We start from the raw sequence: 18,985 nt of genomic DNA on the forward strand, positions 1-18,985 counted from the left end.
ATGGAAGCCTATGTTGCTTTGATAGCGGCCTTCAGTGCAACTGTATTGTTGGGTCTGGTGTCGCTCATCTTCCTCTTGACAATACCCCACAGATTTAGGGTTTAGGTAAAATTTACTGGCCAATCGAGAACAGTGATACCATTGTCATTAAACCAGGTATTGGTACTTTTGGCAGTGTGGGCAGGGGCCAAATCCTGCAGAAAAATTAAGTCAGCTTCTCCATAAAGCTGGTCACCAGAAGGAAGCATGAAGTGCTCTAGAATTTCCTGGTAGAGGGCTGCACTGACTTTGGACTTGATATAACATAGTGGACCAACACCAGCAGATGACATGGCTCTCCAAATCATCACTGATTGTGGAAACTTCACACTGGACCTCATGCAACTTGGATTCTGTGCCCTCTCCACTCTTTCTCCAGACTCTGGGACCTTGATTTCCAAGTGAAATGCAAAATTTACTTTCATCCCAAAAAAAGCACTTTGGACCACAAGCAACAGTGCAGTGCATTTTCTCCTTAGCCCAGGTAAGACCCTTCTTGCGTTGTCTCTGGTTCAGGAATGACTTGGCACAAGGAATGCGACAGAAAATTGTAGCCTATGTCCTGGATACGTCTGTGTTTGTTGGCTCTTGAAGCACTGATACCAGCCATAGTCCACGCCTTGTAAACCTCCCCCAAATTCTTGAATGACCTTTGCTCCACAATCCTTTCAAGGCTGTGGTTATCCCTGTTGCTTTTGCACCCTTTTCTACCACATGATTGGATACAGCACTCTGTGAACAGCCAGCTTTTTTAGCAATGACCTTTTGTGACTTACTTTCCTTGTGACAGTTGTCAATGACTGTTTTCTGTCAAATCAGCAGTCTTCCACATGATTGTGTAACCTACTGAACTAGACTGAGACCATTTAAGAGGTCAGGAAACCTTCACGGGTGTTTTGAGTTAATTAGCTGATTAGAGTGTGACACCATGAGTCTTTAATATTAAATCTATGAGATACTGAATTTTGGGTTTTCACTAGCTTTAAACCATAATCGCCAAAATTAAAAGATGTTTGAAATGTATCACTCTGTGTCGCATCTATATAAAATACGAGTTTTGCTTTTTGAATTGAATTGAATTTTGAATTGAATTACTGAAATAAATTACCTTTTTGATATTCAAATTTTTTGAGATGCACCTATATAAAATTATATCGATTCAAATATAAAAAAAAAATCTATTGAGTCACAGAAATTGAAACAATTTCTGAGAAAAAGTTAAAAAGTGCTACAATGCTATTTATAGAGACATCATTGCAAAACGCTGCCCTGGCCTTTCTATCTAACTCTTTTTTTAAATATGCACATTTTTCACATACATTCCCACCAAAATCCACATTTTGTAGCCTTGTCATCATATCTAAAAATGGTCTTTGTAAGGTACATTCATCACTGTATATAAAGTATAATCATTTTCTATACAGAAATATTGTTCTGCAGTTGGCATGTATTTGAAGGCCATCTCCAGCCAAACCTATTTAGTTCTATATTTACAAGTCTAAAGGTTAGAAACTCTGTCAGGTTTTTTAATACTGCTGGTGAAGATTTGTGTTCACTTTCTCTGTCATCTCCAGGCTAGGAAGGTGTGGAAAAAGAAGAGAAAATGATAAAAACCTAGCAATTCTAAACATTTCTTAAGCTAGTCAAATCTAAAAAGATATATTCTATATTTAGGCAGAACTGTGGCATGTTGCTGCACAAACTCAGTGTACCTCCGTCCAAACAGATATTTTTAAATACTCCATTCATACTCCGTGATTACTCCAACAGATTTTTTTGTTATATTTTAAGATGAAGGTTTGTCTTTCAGGACTGGGTGCATCTTTGGTCTTTGCCATATGATCATGGTACCGAAGAACAAGTCATATCACGGCTGGGTTTGGAATGGTTGATTCCTTTGTGGGTAGACAGAGACCCAGAGGTTAGTGCACTTTACCTGGCCATCAAAATAAAATCATCACTTGTTTTTTTTTCTTATTGATAAATGTGTATGTTTGTCTACATACAATAGCATATAATATGTACATATAGGGGGTTCCTTACTAAAGGAAAATCCACTTTGCACTGAAAGTGCACTTGTAAGTAAAGTCGCTTTAGATCCGAGGGGGACATGCAAGGAAAATAAAAGTGTTTTAGCTTGCACGTGATTGGATGATAAAATCAGCAGAGCTTCCACTCATTTCAGATCTACCCCTTAGATTTAGAGTGACTGCACTTCTAAGTACAATTTCAAATGCACTTCCAGTGCAACGTGGATTTGCCTTTCATAAATAAACCCCATAGTCTCATCTCCAGGTTTTACCTGCAGTGGCACTTGCTGGTCAAATATGATATTAAAGTGGTATTTAAACTAAAATGTTTACTTTACCAAACAGGTAAGCCTATAAAAATTCTTGTCTGTAGGTGCTTTGTAAATGGCTTGGACTTGCATGATGTAGTTAATAAAATTTGCTCCAGCTGATTATTATTATTATACAGGGTTTATATAGCGGCAACAGTTTGCACAGCGCTTTAAAACATGAGGGCAGACAGTACACTTACAATACAAATGAATACAGGAGGGATCAGAGGGTCCTGCTCGTTAGAGCTTACAATCTAGAAGGGAGGGTCAAGTGGAAACAAAAGGTAATAGCTGATGTCACTATGTGCAGGAATCTCTGTATTCACCAAACACTGAGTGTAAATGCAGAGAACCAATGGTTCAAGAAAGGTTGACCGAACTCCCAGGTATGAAGCAGTTATTTATTGAAGATAAAAATCCAATCCATCAAGATACATGAAAAGACATCATGAGACTATGCAGGCAGGGCAAGATTAACGTGTTTCACAAATCAAGGTTCGCTTAGAGATTATTACTAAGCGAACCTTGATTTGTGAAACACGCTAATCTTGCCATGCCTGCAAGAGGTCTCATGATGTCTTATGTATCTTGATGGATTTTTAATTCAAACCTGAGAGTGTGGTCAACATTTCTTGAACCATTGGCTCTTATTCAGGCTGCAGACTGGATCTGCACCACAAGGTTGAAGGGAGCAATTATTCTCACCTGGAGCGGCACAGCTCTGTCTCTGTTAAATGCAGAGAACGTCATCACACGATGCACATGTGCAGCAGTGACGTCAGTGCCAGAGGGCTCTGTTTTGGCAAGTCTGTTATACTAGCACATTATGGCATTAACCTGCAGGGAGACTGATTTTATTTTCTTCTAGAGTTTATTATCACTTTAAAGTTTTAGGTAACAAAGAAAGTTTGAGGTTTAGCAGAGTAGATGGGACTGAATTAGGCAATTGCTTTTAGGTAAAGTGTTCCAGAGAAATTAAAAAATCTGTGTACATTTCTGCAATACATGCACATTCCCCCCTCCCCCCCCCTTTTTTTTTTCTTCTTAAAAAACACTCATTACAGGAATGTACTTGTTGATCTGCGAGAAATCAAGTTTGCGCCTAGCTTCCTGTTGGGGTGACAACTGCTGCAATGAAATCTAAAATGTCAGCCCTGCCTAGTGTGCTTTGTTGCATTACAGAACCCCTCCTTCTCTTTTCCATAACATATCGTAAAGGTTTTCAGTAGCCCAAGGGGTGAATTGGAGAAGTCTGATAACACTGCTTAAGAAAAAGTGTAGCAGAGGCAGAGTGCACAGAAAGTTAGGCATTTACTGGATTTCTGGCAGGTTCAGCAGATATTTTTCGTGTACTTTTAGTATTTTCAAAGGGCAAAACATGGGTAAATTTGCATGTATTGTAGAGATGTATGGTGTATGTTTTGCCCCAGAATACATTTTGAAATTAAAACCCTTTCAAAGTCTTTTCATTATCGCTTTATTTTGCCAGTACAGCAGCTGTATTTTTCCTCAGTTTAATCCATTTATGAAAGAAGGCTAACAAGTGCAAATAGGTTTTCATTAAATTCCCTGTTTTGATTTAGCCTTACAGCAATTAATAATTGCTTTACTTCATTAATTTCATTTTTTTTTTTCGTTTTCTTTTTTTTTTATTGGTAAAATTATGCAAACCTTTTTAGCATTTGAAATTAAGGGCAACAACTAAATCCAAGAGGTTCTTAATATGCCTAGACATTTGAACACTTTATTGTGAGAATGTCAGAATTCTAGCACATTTCAGAGATTAAAAAATCTTTGCCTAACTAAAGTCTTGTGTTCTGCCCGTTACATTCACTGTGTTATCCGCAGTTGTGTTACTCCATTTTTAAATAAATGATGTTATCGGTCTCTGATGTGTGTACTCTTCTTCTCTGTAATGCTCATGGGAACTGAATGCAAGAACAAGAAGGCAGTACAGAATATAGAATGTATCTTTAATTTACTTGGTAATTAAATGTCATTGACTTGTTTCTGACCTTTCACAGTGGGATCAGCTACAGTGAACATCTGCTTTTAAATTCCTCTGTATTAAATAGCTTAACAAACTTAAAGCTATGGTCTATCCAATTAAATTGTTGAATAATAAAAGTAAAATATTAAGGTTTATATTTACTAAAGGTCAGTTTTAATGTTGTGTGTAGTGATATTTAATGGTATTTTAAGGAATCTGTTTTTAATTTTACATGAAGATAAAGTTCCTTCAAAGCTGGATAGGTATTGCGTACACCTCAACCCTCTCCATCAGTGTTATGTAGTTCTGATGAATTTTCACCAAATTTCGTATCACTAGTACATACATGGAAATGCATGTGGCTTGATGTAACTGCAGTGGATACAAGCATCATATGGCCTATTTGCACACTATTTTAGAGGATTAATGTACCCTTGATGTAAAATATAGGTTTAGAGAATGTTTAAATTCTATATAACTGACTCAAAGGCTGGTCAACGTAGTGTGCTTTTTGTGTTTCTTTGACTGACTCGCACATGACTAGCTTCTAAATTGCTTCATACTTTGCATTTGCATTGAAGCACTTTAGATACAGATCTGTGTTCTCAGTACAAGCAATTTAGGTGCTTTCATAGATGTCATGGAACCATACAGTGATCTGTACATGCCCTTTTGTGCATGCAACTGGCAGAAGCAGCTAAATCTATAAAACTGTCCTAAAAGGAGAGAGTATTTTTTGCCTTTTTTTGCCCAAGCATAGGTTAGAGTTGGTCTAAAGGCTGATAAAGTTTGACTAAAGAATAATACACAGGGGCTGAATGTTGGGCGACATTGGCCGATTCAATAGAATCCAGCAGACATCTGACCCATGTGTACTGCTGCTGGTCTGACAAAAGCCAGCCGGGGCATGACCAAAAAAGGTCTGCTGACTAGCCTCCGATCAGCGCTCTCAGCCAATGACTGAGAGCACTGACCGGAGTGTTCGGGTGGTTGCCATCCTGTCAAAACACAATAGAACCACATGGATTGTTGAATCAGATTGTTAGTACAGTGGCTCTGACCTGAGCGGTCAGGTTTTTTTTTTGTTAAGCTTGTTGAGTTGAACAAAAAAAACTATTGGCGTGTATTAGGTTTCAGACAGGGTGAATTACTAATTTTCTGGAAGTTAAAACAGTTACATATGTATTTCAACTGCATTTAAAGTTTGCCCAGAGCTCAGAATTCCCCAGTGGCATCCTCATAGATGGGTCTAAAAATCTGTGTTTTTGAATATTTTTTGCAGGCGAGGTTCACTAGCCTGGGCATTGGATCTGCTTTGACTTCGATTAAAGAAGGTTGTGTTACTTTGTCTGACAGTTGTCAGAACATTTCTGGAGGCTTATGGGGGACAGTGCTCAGTATCTTTCTTGACCAGTATGAATGCAGCATGGTGCGCAGAGAGGTGAGTTGTTTTGATTTAGAAGTAGCTTATGTCATTAAGATATTCTAACCTGATTTTTAAGGATCGGGACCACCAAAAACTAAGATTTGAGTTTTCAAACACCTTACCTGTTAATGAGATCTTAGCCCTTGAGTTTCTGGGGTAACTATTACACTCAATTTCTTAACTTTGAAAGTATTTTTATGTTATGAAAAATTCAACGGTAGCAGACACAATGGGAGTAATACACAAAGGTTGACATGGAAAACTAGGTTGGTAGAAAGTCAGAAACTATGGTAGGGAAATCCAAAACGTATAAGAAGTAAGCAGCTGACTCTATAACTAAATATTTATTTTGTGTGGATGAATTCTTTCACTTTCTTCAGTGTAAAGATACAAGAATATAAAATGTTTTAGGAAAATTTATAGCAAGAGAAATAGCAAGAAAACCGTTGTCGACTGCCTTTGACAGATACAAGTTGCCTAGATGACCATTTTCTCTAACCTCTTTTTGTATGTGTGTGTGTGCGTGTTGCATATGAAAAGCACATTAAAATAAATGAGAAAAAAAACAAAAAGCCAAGAATTCCCCCATCTAGGGTAACATTTGCTCATATGATATTTATTTAATGAATGCCAATTACCAAATAGTATAACACTAGAATTATTAGGAGCAATGCAAATTACAATTTACTGCCGTTTTTTGTCTTTCCTTTGAAATAATGTGGCCTTTCATTTACAGGATAGTAATGAGAGGAAACGGCAGCAATTTGAAGTGATAGAGTGTATACAGTTATTTATGGAACTGGAATGTAAATCACCTTTCCCGAATAGGGCTCTATGGATAGGCAGTTTGATCGTTCTTCTGCATACAGGCCCCAATCACTGCATGTTTGAGTCCAAATCAGGCATAAGTCTTAATTATAATCTGAATTGTAGGGACAGTGGCTGCAGTTTTTCAATGTATACTACTGCCACTAACTAAGTGCACTAATTGGGCCCCAAGGGACATTCAGAACTGGAAAATGCATACTGTTAAAATGGACAAATCATTTTAACTGTACATGTTTGTTGCTGGATTAAAACCTTGTCATTTTTTGTGCTTTGCCATTATAACTGAGCTTGTAGCTGTCCTACATTCTATCAATTTATCCTACAAATCTTTATATCTATAATGCACAAGTATATTGTTTGTGTGTATAATTTTATATATATATATATATAAAATTTCTTACACACCGTATATACAATTTATAGAACAGCTTTTGTTGCCATATGTGCAAAATGTACAATATACAGACACCTGAAACATATAGCAAAATACATAAATGTGACACGATGACCGTTCCATACAAGTGGTTTCAAATACCAACATGTATACAATATAGCATTTTTGTTGTTATGTAAGCAACAAGGGAAAATCAAACTATACATAAAGATTAAAAAAAAAAATTATGACATATATACATAGATAATAGTGCTGTCTGCGTTGGATTTGAAGTTGCGGCGTTGATGTTGGGGAACATCATATGTTTAAACCCAGTGATCCTATTTAGACACACCCGGAGCAGGCCATTATTTCTCATGTGTGTTTGGTCTCTGTAATTGGGGATCATAACCATCTGGTAAGAGGCTTGATCATGGTGGAATTCCTTCACAATTCACGTGGTGCGCCACCCAGTGGGATGTATCATCTTGAGAAGAATTAAATGCACCTTCATTCCATTATATCTTTCAGTGCTATTGGCACATGGACTTCTTTCCATATAGAATTTTGTGGACTATTCTATTCACTGTTTGATTGAACATTGATACATTTTCAGTATTTCATTTCTTGCATAGTAACCAGAAGCACACTATTGTTTGTGTATATATGTTTTCACATTCGTATTGGTATTCAGGTGATATATAGTTGCAGCTTTTTGATAACTCCTTACACTACAAAAATAAAGAAAAGAAAAAAGCAAAAGGAACATTAAGGTGTGAACCACAACCCCACTATTCTATGACAAGAGGATGGCAATAATATTCTACTATAGTCCAATGCTGCAAAGAAGCAAGCATACAAAGTGTATCAACAACACATCTGTTTTATACAGGAGATTCTAGTCCATATTCTAACACTTTTTTTGGACATCCCCCTGGCTTCATGCGTCATCTTATAAAAGGGTTTGTTAGAGTTAACCAAAGTCTATGAATTCATTAGGGGAGCAGGAAGTGGCCTACTGATGATGTTGCATAACCTACTTTTATTAAAGTGATACTAAAGTCTTGTTTGTTATTTTAAATGAAAAAAACAAATGTTCTACTTTCCTGTTTTGTGTAACGGTTTAGTACAGAAAAGCCCAGGTCCTCTTCTCGGGTCCCTCTTCAGTGCTCCTGGCCCCTACCTCCTGTTGAGTGCCCCTACATCAAGCAGTTTGTTATGGGGGCACCCGACCTGAGCCACAGCTCCCTGTGTCCATTCAGACATGAGGCAGCGACCCGGCCCTGCCCACCCCCTCCTCTCCTTATTGGCTCACTGACTTTGACAGCAGCGGGAACCAGTAGCGCCGCACTGCTGTCTTAGCCACAATGGAGGGGAGTCCCAGACAGCCATGTTTCTCGTGCAACATCGCTGTATCTAGATGGGCTCAGGTAAGTATTGAGAGGTCTGAGGGGGGCTGCTGCACACAGAAGGTTTTTATCATAATGTATAGAATGCATTAGGTTAAAAAAACACCTGCCTTTACAACCGATTTAAATCTAGACATGGCACACTACAACGCCTAGGTAGGACTGCCCCTCTAACATTTCACCCAATGCAGGCCTCATCACAAAGCTGTAATTGGATGAACTGAGTGTGAGATGTCCCGGTTTAATAAAGTTGAATGTGATCTGAAGCCATTGGCATGCAGCTTTCTCTATTCCCATTGAGGTTAACGTAATCGGCAAATTTTTTTTGTGCAGTGGAATTGCAGAAAACTTTAGTCTAGGGAGTCCGTTTTAAGATGGCCATATACACCTCGTAATCTGAACAATTTTCTTTAGCTCTACCGACAAATATAATATAAGAGCTTATCTAACTAGATTCAAAAGTTATGTGGATTGTTTAGGCAGGCATCTACTATATAGTTTTGGTAGCACTAAAGGAGACAGAATGGTGATTGTACATCAGCTGCAGTATAGTTTTGTTTGTTTTAGTAAATGTTTTTTTTTTTTTATGTATAGTACAATTTTATTCATCTAGTCTGTTTTTTCTAATCATTTTTTATTTTTTTGTATGCAATCATATGATGGCAAATCTCTCTGTGAATGGTGGGTAGGAATTCTTCTCCTGGCTGACACTTCAACAAACCTTGGAGTTGTGGACACTAGCAGAATAGCGCCATAGCTACAGGGTATTGAGCACCATTGTGGGACCCTTCACGGTGCAGAGAACAACCGGAGCTTTGTCATCATCTGACTGCATAGAAATGAAATAAAAAAAATATTCAGGAGGCGATTTATTAGAAAATGAATAGAACATTAATTGGTGAGTTATCTTGATGTTCTGTCTCTACCTTAGGTATATGCATGTTTCAGATTAGAAGTACGTTAACGTGCTTGGTTGCAGCTGATTAGAGTTTCCGCTAGATGGCAATGTTGAGATCTTGTTGTTGTTGTTTCCAGGCTGCCTTCATTCTTCAAAACATGCTGGTTATTCCATTGTCACAAAATGCAGAAGATGCCAGTGAGTTCACTCTTCAGGTTTGTAAATCTTTATTTATTTACCCATGTATTTGTTGCCCTTACAAATCACAGAATACCTTTATATAAATACTTAATGTCTGATTATTATCTTGCAAATTGAATTGCGTCTAATTAAAACATTTTATCCACATTATTCAGTTTCTATTGTTGCAGTTTTTATTTACTACTTAATTTAACACAAGCACACAGCCTGTTTTGTTACAAGAGGCAGATGAAAGTCTCCCAGTGCAGAACTGTCTGGAACACCTGGAGCAGATTCATGAAAGCAGAAGTATTTGTTGCCCATAGCAACTGTTGAACTAATTGGCTTTAATTTTCTGACCCGAGTTAGAAAATCTACAGCTGAATTCAGCTGCTGTGCTTAGTTCTGTCTCCTTTCTGTTAATTATGTATGTATATGTAATATACATGTATAACGAAGTAAAGAAATCACTTATACTGAATATAAAAGCAGCACAAATCTCTAAACAGACTTGCTTACCCTGAAAAATGTAACTCTGGTTCCCTGACAAAGAAGAATGTGAATACTTACCTCTCTGGCAGTTGGTGAGTCTGCACTCTTCTGACTTCCAGCACTGCAGTCTCCAGCAGCTCCTTCAACATTCAGTGCTTCTGGGAGTGTCAAATGTCTGTACCCCCCACCCCCACTGAAGCACTACAGGATTTGGCAGTGCCTAGCTGGAAGAACCACATCACTTTCCAGGGAGATGCAGGCACTTGACACTATCAGAAGGGAGGTTTTAAGCATTGAAGACTTTGCCAGAGGTTGCAACACTGAAAGCACATCTGAACTTCTATCTATCTACCAGAAAGGTAAATATGCATATTCTTTTGCTATGAATCAGGGCTTACAGAATTGCTGGACAGAGAATGCATTGAAAGCAGTGGGTCAGATGTTTATTGGCCGCCCTGTAATTCTCATGTGATCCCTTTACTTTAAATCGGTGGTCTCCAAACTGTGGCCCGGGCACCACATGCGGCCCTTTGCTTGCCTTTTTCTGGCCCCTGTGGCACTAATGGACACCAACAAACAATTGGGCAGAATTCCTCCCACTGACACCAGAAATTTGGCATTGTTCCTCCAACTAACACCAATGATGGGGCATTGTTCCTCCCATTGACACCGATGATGGGGCAATTTTCCTCCCATTGACACCAAGGATGGGGCACTATACCTCCCACTAACACCAACAATGGGGTACTATTCATCCCACTGGGACTAATGATAGGACACTGTTCCTCCCACTGATACCTACAGTGGAGCACTATTCCTCCCACTGACAACAATTATGGGGCACTATTCTTCCCCCTAATACCAAAGGTTGGGCATTGTTTATTCTGACTTTTTTTTCTACACCCACTGGTCACAGTCTGGCCCCCATAAAGTCTAAAGAACAATAAACTTTGGAAGTTTGGAGACCCCTGCTTTAAACTGAACTGCAGGCAAAAGGCTTAGAGTGGTTGTAAACCCTTACAACCAACTTTGACCTACAGGTAAGCCTAGATTAAGGCTTACCTGTAGGTCTAAGAAATATCTCCTAAACCTACACAGTGCCACGGTCAACCGCGATATGCCGCAAGTGGCAGCTCCTGTGCGCATGCGCAGGAGTGACGCCATTGCGGCTTCGCCGAATGACAGCGGCGGAGCAGCGAGACCCACCGAGAAGATGGATGCGCCGGACTACAGGGTACAGCGGGGACTTCGCTGGCTCCTGTGTCAGGTAAGTGACACATAATAGACTACTATGCAATGCATAGTAGTCCATTATGTTTTACCTTTGCAGGGAATGAAAAAGGAAGTAAACTCATCAGGGTTTACTTCCTCTTCTATACACAGTTGTAATATATGGGAGTTGTTTTACCTGTTAAATGATTCTTATTTCTGTCCATCCAGTCTTAAAGCGGAGTTCTGTTAAAAAAAAATAAAATAAAAGTAAGCAGTTAAAAATACTGCAGCTGCTGACTTTAATATTCGGACACTTACCTGTCCCAAGGTCCAGCGATGCGGGGGAGCGAAGCCCCACTCATCTCCCCCACCTCTCTGCAGCGCCACCATTGAAAGTGTGGGCACCCACTGTGCATGCGCGAGCCGCGCCATGACTGGCCGGGCAATCATCTGGGACCTGTGACATGTCCCAGATGATTGCCGAGAGGGAGGTGATCTCCCTTCCGGTGCCACAGTGCGCCGGAAGGAAGTGAAAGCTGGGACCCCCTGAAAAGAGGGTTCCCCCCCTCCCCCCAAAAAAAATGACATGCCAAATGTGGCATGTCAGGGGGTCACCTCCCTTTTTAAAGCGGAAGTTACATTTTTGGGTGGAGCTCCACTTTAAAGAGGAAGTAAACTCTCCCACTCTGATGCTTCTTTTCATTTAGTCCATTATAATAAGTATTTAACTATAGCCGCTGTAATCCAGCTCAAATTGCATATTACTTACTGTTTAAAGAAACTTTAAAAAACTTGTTTCCAGAGGTTAGGCAGCTCCATCTTAAGTATTGTTTTCTGAGTCCACAGTAGTGTATTTCCGCCCTTGCATTGAGCACTTCCTGTACTGTTAACCAAGCCTCCTTCTCAATGCAATGTTTCTATGGCAACCCTGCATCCCTGTTCATAGCTGACTTGTTTTATTTCATAGTATTTACTTGTGCTGATTACCTAGTGTTTGCCTGTGTGAGTCCTATCAGCCTCAGCTGATAAGTCTGCAGTTATTTCTGTCCCATGCCCTGCTTTACACTGCATGTGAGGTCACATGGTGTGTAGGAGGAAGCTCTGAGTGATTATGCAGCCTCCTGGGAGTTCAGTGTTGTGTGCCATAGGAAGTCCTGATAACCGATGGATAAGCACATAGAGTGTGCCGTAAATCGGGGGAGATCTGGGCATGCTCAGTGACGTCATTCTAAAGAACAAAAAGGATTACAACAATACTAAGCACGGAAGGAGATATTTACAAGCCGTGTTCATTAGGGTTTTTTATGCTGATTTACATGGGACAAAGTTGTGGGGGAGGGTTTACAACCACTTTAAGGCCTTGTTCACATGGGCATACTATAAGGGTACGCCTGTGCAAGGGGTTATCCACACTGGGATGGTCAGGTGTTCTGTGCGTTCTTGTGCAGGAGGTCTCATTAATGTCAAAGGGTATGCAGCAGCTACATAAACACCAATTCGACACCTAAGTGGATGCACCGCCCCGAGCGCACATTCTCTGTGTTCTGGGCCCTGCATCTACACGGCTTTTAAATGAGGTGCAGTGGCTGGTTCCGTGCAGCTGCTACTTCTAGATTGACATAAATGTGATTGCCTTCATGGGGTACACGGAACACCTGTGCATCCCCATGTAGGTAAACATTGCCCTTGCATGGGCATATGCTGTAGTACACCTGTGTGAACAAAGCTTGAGGTTTTTACAATTCTGCCACACGGCCTTTTCTGCCAGAGGAGGGGGCATGATTTTTCTCTGCTGCAGTAAAGTAACATACCCTGTTTCCCCGAAAATAAGACCTTACGTTATTGTCTGCGATGGCTGCAATATAAGCCCTACCCTGTTTCACTGAAAATAAGCCCTACCCTGAAAATAAGACCTACAAAAACTTTAACTAGGGCTTATTTGGGGGGTAGGGCTTATATTGCAGCCATCACCGACAATCACTCTAGGTCTTATTTTTGGGGAAACGGTACCAGTCCCTTCCCATTCCATACTCTGTGACTGGGCACTGAAAGAAGTAGCAGTAGACTGATGAGTTTATCTCTCTGTCACATTCTGCATTAGTATGAGAACTACAGCACAATTAACTGACTCATTGCACTGCTTCTCCCTCTCTCAATCTGAGATCTTCTGTACAGAGCATTGCAAGAGGCTGATTTCAAGTCAAATGTAGGGACTTGTGCTGCTTGGGTTATTGTTATAAGATCTGCAGGGGGGTTGCTGTTTTGACAGAGCTGACTACTCTTACTAGAAGCACTTTGAGAGCGTCCTTGAAGCCACCTGATGGTGCAAAGCCGCTTGACTTTGTCACAAAAATACACTTTATTACCAAAAATATTTGTTACACCTGCCTTTACGTGCACATGAACTTTAAGGACATCCCAGTCTAATGCCTTGTACACACGATCGGACATTCCGACCACAAAATCCGTCTGATTTTTTTCCTAAATTGGTGTTGCATACACACGGTCGGACAAAGTTGACAGAAAATCAGATCGTTCGAAACGTGATGACGTTCGTTCGTTACGACGGGACTAGGTTGAGGCTAGTAGCCAATAGCTTTGGTCTCGTAATTTGATCTGAGCATGCGTGGCACTTTGTCCGGTCGGAATCCTCTACAAACGATCGGAAAAAGTCCCGATTTTTTTTTTGTCTGAAAATTTGAGATCCTGCTCCGACGAAAAAAGTCTGATAGAGCCCACACAAAATATTTTCCGACAATATAATCCGATCGGACCTTTTCCGTCAGAATTTCCGACCGTGTGTACAAGGCATTAGTCTGTAGAGACCTCAACCTGATAAAACACCTTTGGGATGAATTAGAACAGAGACTGTAAGCTGGGCCTCGTCCACATCAGTGCCTGACCTCACAAATGCACTTCTAGAAGAATGGTCAAATATTCCCATACACACTCCTAAACCTTGTGGACAGCCTTCCCAGAACAGCTGAAGCTGTTATAGCTGGAAAGGGTGGGCCAACTCGATATTGACTGGGATGCCATTAAAGTTTATGTGAGTGTATGCGGGCATCCCAATACTTTTGCTAATATAGCATATGTTTGGCTTGTTTAAATAAGCAGTGTAAGAATGATTTTCTCACTCCCATTAAATAAATGGTTTTAAAGTTTTCATTTAATCAAACACAACTTTCAGGGTTGCTGAGTGATTTGGAAGCCCTACAAAGAAAGGCCAAGATCCATCATTGTTGACTCAAAAAATGCAAATTTATGTTAAATTCTGTATTGGAAAGTAATTTAGGTCACTTTATACCAATAAATGGCTACATTGTAAATAATTTTTCATTCCATTCAGTGAAATGCCATATGGTTATCTTTGCAATTTGTATTTCTTAGTAGCTACAAAGCCATCACATAAATTGTTTGCCATTTCAACATGAAGACAGGACTCTTCGTTGTTAATAAGGAGCTGTTCTGTCAAAGTTGTTTCTCTCCAAGCTTCAATTACACACAACCAGCGATTCAGTGTTTGTCTTTTAGCAGTCAGGCACGAAAACTGCTTATGTTGATATTTCCCTTAATAGCTATGCAAAGTTTGAGCTTTTTCACTTTCTTGATTTACATTTCCTTGCAACAGAGATCGCTTAGTCTGCATTTGTACACCACCCTAAGTAGTGGAACGTGTGTTATCTAATTCTTAATTATATTGCTAATGTTATTTTTGGCAGGACTCAGTAAAGCATATAAGAAGGGCATAGAAATTTCAAGCATGCTTTTCACTGCAAGAATAACAGAATGCCGGTCACAACTATAGGCTTTCACTCAATACCAATCTCCACTGTATTTTCTATTCTATAACTACTTCTTGAGATGATTTCTTGCCCATACATTGCTGTCAAACAGGCTTTTCTTTATGGGGCACCATAATACAAATAATAATGATTATTACTATTTTTGTTTAGCTTTTTATTATTACTTTATAATCTGTTAACACTGTATGAGACCATTTAGTGGAATACTGCTTCAAACTAAAAAATATTGAAGACTTGGAGGACCTGAAGTGTGGAAACTGTGCACAAAGCAGGCAGAGGGCAAAAGACTGGTCATGAGTATTGCCTGTGCTCTCACTACAGCTGACCATTTCTCAATTACTGGTGTTCCATGCCTTGTTCTACAGTGTGTTTGTGTGTGGCTAGTCATCTTGATATATGCAAGAGCTCTGCTTCTTAATGTCAGAGCTGCCCCGATAGCTGACAGTCTGATTGGTGGGTTATTGATTGAGAAATATCAGGAGAGGTGGAGACAAAACTCTTTCCGCTTCATTCATTTTGGGGACCTGTGCTCTCTGCAGTTCCTCAGGTACAGCTTTTTCTCCATAACGGCAAACAAACACTCTTGCCCATTAGTGTGATGTCCGGGTGGCGATTGTTCAAGGGATAATTTCTCAGGCCTTGCTGCCCTCCCTGATGGGTTATATGAGGTGTGGCCCTGTGGGGGTCAGCGCCCCGGTCTGTGCCCCCTGTGAGGTGTCCCGATCTGTGCCCCCTGTGAGGGGCCTCGGTCGACATACCCTATGGAGACTTGACTTTTTTGGGGTAGCGCTTGGGCATATAGCCTAATATAGGGCACCCCTGCCCTCCACTACCTCCTCTGTTGAACAGTCCTATCTGGCTTTGCGGCCACAGACATGGCCCGCCTTGCGGGCTGGTGGCCACGCTTCCTATCCTGTAAGGGAGTAAAGGGGCGCTGCTTCTTGTGCATATTACATCTGTGCGGGAACCTTTCAAGATGGGGGATGCAGAAGTGCCTGCGGCGGAGGGCCGGTACCCCTTTGGATAAGCCGTCTTGCGTGGCAAAAGCATTCCCTTCTTCCTCTTATTTTAACAAATTTGTCTATGAAGACTGGAAGTGTCCAAAGTGCCTTTTGTGTTTCCAAAAATGCTTGCTGTAAGGTACCCCTTTGGGGAGTCCCTCCTTCAGAAAGGAACTGTTCCACCAGTAGTGGACCCCCCTGTCTCTAGGATGCTCAAGGCAACCATGGTTTCAATAGAGGAATCTCTGGCTTCTAAGGGTCCAGCTGACATACCTGGAGGGGGAGCAGAATCACCCTGCCTTTGCTGCTTTGGCAGACCTATTGGTGTAGGCACTGTAGTATGTCCCTTATGCGTCTTGGCCGCAGTTCCCCAGTCTGTTTCCTCGGTGGTGCTTAGACATGTATTTTGGGGGGCTACCAATAATGACATCATGTGGCGTCTTGAGTTTGTCCAGTTACAAGATAATTTTCCGGCTATGTTCCTCCCAATGGACGTCTGTTGCCAGACTGCTTACTGTTCTCCACGGGGGGCTGTGCAAGCCCCATTGCTGTAGAGTGTGAATGTCCCAGTTCCCATGCTGGAAACAGTTTCAGGGATTTTATTCAAACCTGTTCACAGTCTAAAAGATGGAGGGCATGGTACATCGAATTCTAGACCTCAAGGTCCTGACCTGCCTTGTGTGGGTACAGAAGTTCAGGATGGAGTCCATCCGCATGGCGGTTGCACTCCATCATGGGGACTTTCTAAATTCTATGCCATCATGATTGCTTACTTAGGCTTTCTGTTATGTGCCCGACTCCAGCACTTCCTCAGTTTTGCTGTGAGTTCAGAGCATCATCGATTTACACCGAGGAGCAACGTAGTTCCTATACAGACTTTCACTGATTTTAGTTTGTGTCTATACTATCGGAAGTCGGCTTTGGCCCTGCCAGACCGTTGGCTTATCTAAACCTGACAGGGCTTCAGCTCTGGTCAGCGTGTTTCCTCCCCTGGACAGATTCCAGAAGTTGCATGCTGCATTTTTCTTTTATTGTCCGACAGGTGGGCTCCTGTGCGAATCTGCATGTGGGTGTTGAGTCTGATAGCATCTACTTTTTTTTGAGGCGATTCCATTTGCATAGTTCCATACAAGCTTCCTTCAGGGAGATCCTGGCATAATGGCACAAATGCCCAAGGTCTCTGAACAATTGGATTCTGCTGAGTCAGGAAAACAGAGGTTCCCCAGTCTGGTGGCTTTACTCTCCAGTTCTTTGGCGGGGAAAGTCCTTTCTCCCCTTGTATACAACAGGGTGAACACCAATGCCAGTCTGTCTGGTGGGGAGATGTCCTGGGACTGAACTCTGCTCAGGGTCGTTGGACGTTGGTGGAACCCAGACTACCGAGTAAGTGACATTTTACGAGCTCGCCGCTCGTCTGTGTTTCTGCTTACTTTTTGCTATTTTAATGTGAGTACCCTGTGAATTTATTTTAATAAAAGTTAAAAACGATATTACACTATATTACACAATATTTTCATCCCAAATACATCCAGAGATGATCAGCTAACAGTGCAATCGCCCAGGGGATACCCCGTGTGGGGACACTCTTATGCTGTAACCTTACAACAGTAAGGTAAGGGGACATCTATTCACGGACACTTACAATTCCCTTTTTTGCGGATTTTTGCACATTGTTTGCAGTGTTTGCATGTTTGTTGGCACTTGCACTTTATATATTTTATCATCACAGTGTAGCACTTTACACGGTATCAGTTTTTGTTGAGTTTCATATGAAATAATTTGTGATTGGTAATTTTTTTATATTGCATCGTTTTTTATTTATTGCTTGCACTCTTTTGCACTTATGCCAGTCTACTTATATAGATAGGTAGTGAATGGTACACTACCCGTATGACCTTCTTATACACTCTTGTGTTTGATTTCAAATTGGCCTCCGGCTTGATATATTACTCTTCAACTTCCCTTTCCCCTTTCTTTCCCCCCCCTCCCTTTTTCCCCTTTCCTCTACTTCCTGTAGCCCCCTCTGTTTACCCTACCCCCTCTGCATTTCTTTTGCGCAGCACTACTTCATATAATAGAGTAATATCATGGAACTTCAGCTGATCAGACTAGGTCTGGATCATGGATGGTTTGACTTTGGGGACCCCCGGTACAAACAAAACAGCGGTGGCTTATGTCCTTCACCAGGGCAGGCCAAAAAGCCTGTTGGCCCTGGCTGTTGCCAGTATCCTCTGGTGGGCAGAACGTCTCATTCCTGCCCTTTCCAACGTACGCATTCCAGCAGTGGAATACTGTCAGACAGATACCTCAGTTGGCTAGGGTTGGGCCACGGGGTGGGCCCTTCACTGGGCCATGTTTCATCAGGTTTGTCTCCGCTGGGGCACTCCTGAGGTAGATATGTTTGCGTCTTGGCTCAACAGGATGGTGCCAAGGTTTTTGGCAAGGTCACAGGATCTTCTGGTGGCCCAGGGGGCTGGGCCAGTGAAGTCTGCTCTACGCCTTTCCTCCTTGCCAACTTCTGCTGTGGTTTTTTGATCAGGATCATGGGCATGGCCAGGTGTTTTTTGTTTTGTTCTACCTAGTCCTACTCCTACTCCTGCGGAGGCGATATAACCCTATGAAAAATAGAAAAAGTGTGACAGTGCTGCAATAATAAAATATAATAACCCCAAAATCTTCTACTAATAGTGCAGTATACAAAATGAAATGAAATAATGCAATATAAAATGAGAAAAAAGGCCAATGTCACTAAGTGAGCTCCCACAGGTGGCAATATAGAAATGAAAAAAGTGTGACAGCACTACAATAATACAATAAGTGAAAACCTTCTACTAGTAGTGCAGTATACAAAATAAAATGAAATGATGCAGTATAAAAAATAAAAAAAAAAGTCCAATAATCAATATATGGAGAATCCTTCAAAGTGATACTCTTCTAAAAAAAAATGTTTTATCCTGAGTGCTCCCACCACCGCATGCAATGGCCACTCC

General features: G+C 41.0%; 1 protein-coding gene across 1 annotated transcript in view; it reads left to right on the forward strand.

Annotated features, from left to right (window-relative positions):
- Nucleotides 1-18,985, forward strand: part of RTTN (rotatin) — a 314,933-nt gene that overhangs the window by 190,682 nt on the left and 105,266 nt on the right. The window contains exons 31-33 of the mRNA XM_077492379.1: nt 1,850-1,960; nt 5,653-5,811; nt 9,442-9,519. Coding sequence (XP_077348505.1) covers nt 1,850-1,960; nt 5,653-5,811; nt 9,442-9,519 — 348 coding nt within the window. The remainder of the gene's footprint in view (nt 1-1,849; nt 1,961-5,652; nt 5,812-9,441; nt 9,520-18,985) is intronic.

Source organism: Lithobates pipiens, unplaced genomic scaffold (genome assembly GCF_037356315.1).
Source record: "Lithobates pipiens isolate NorthernLeopardFrog02 unplaced genomic scaffold, aLitPip1_a1.2 Scaffold_19, whole genome shotgun sequence".
NCBI classification, from domain to species: Eukaryota; Metazoa; Chordata; class Amphibia; order Anura; family Ranidae; genus Lithobates; species Lithobates pipiens.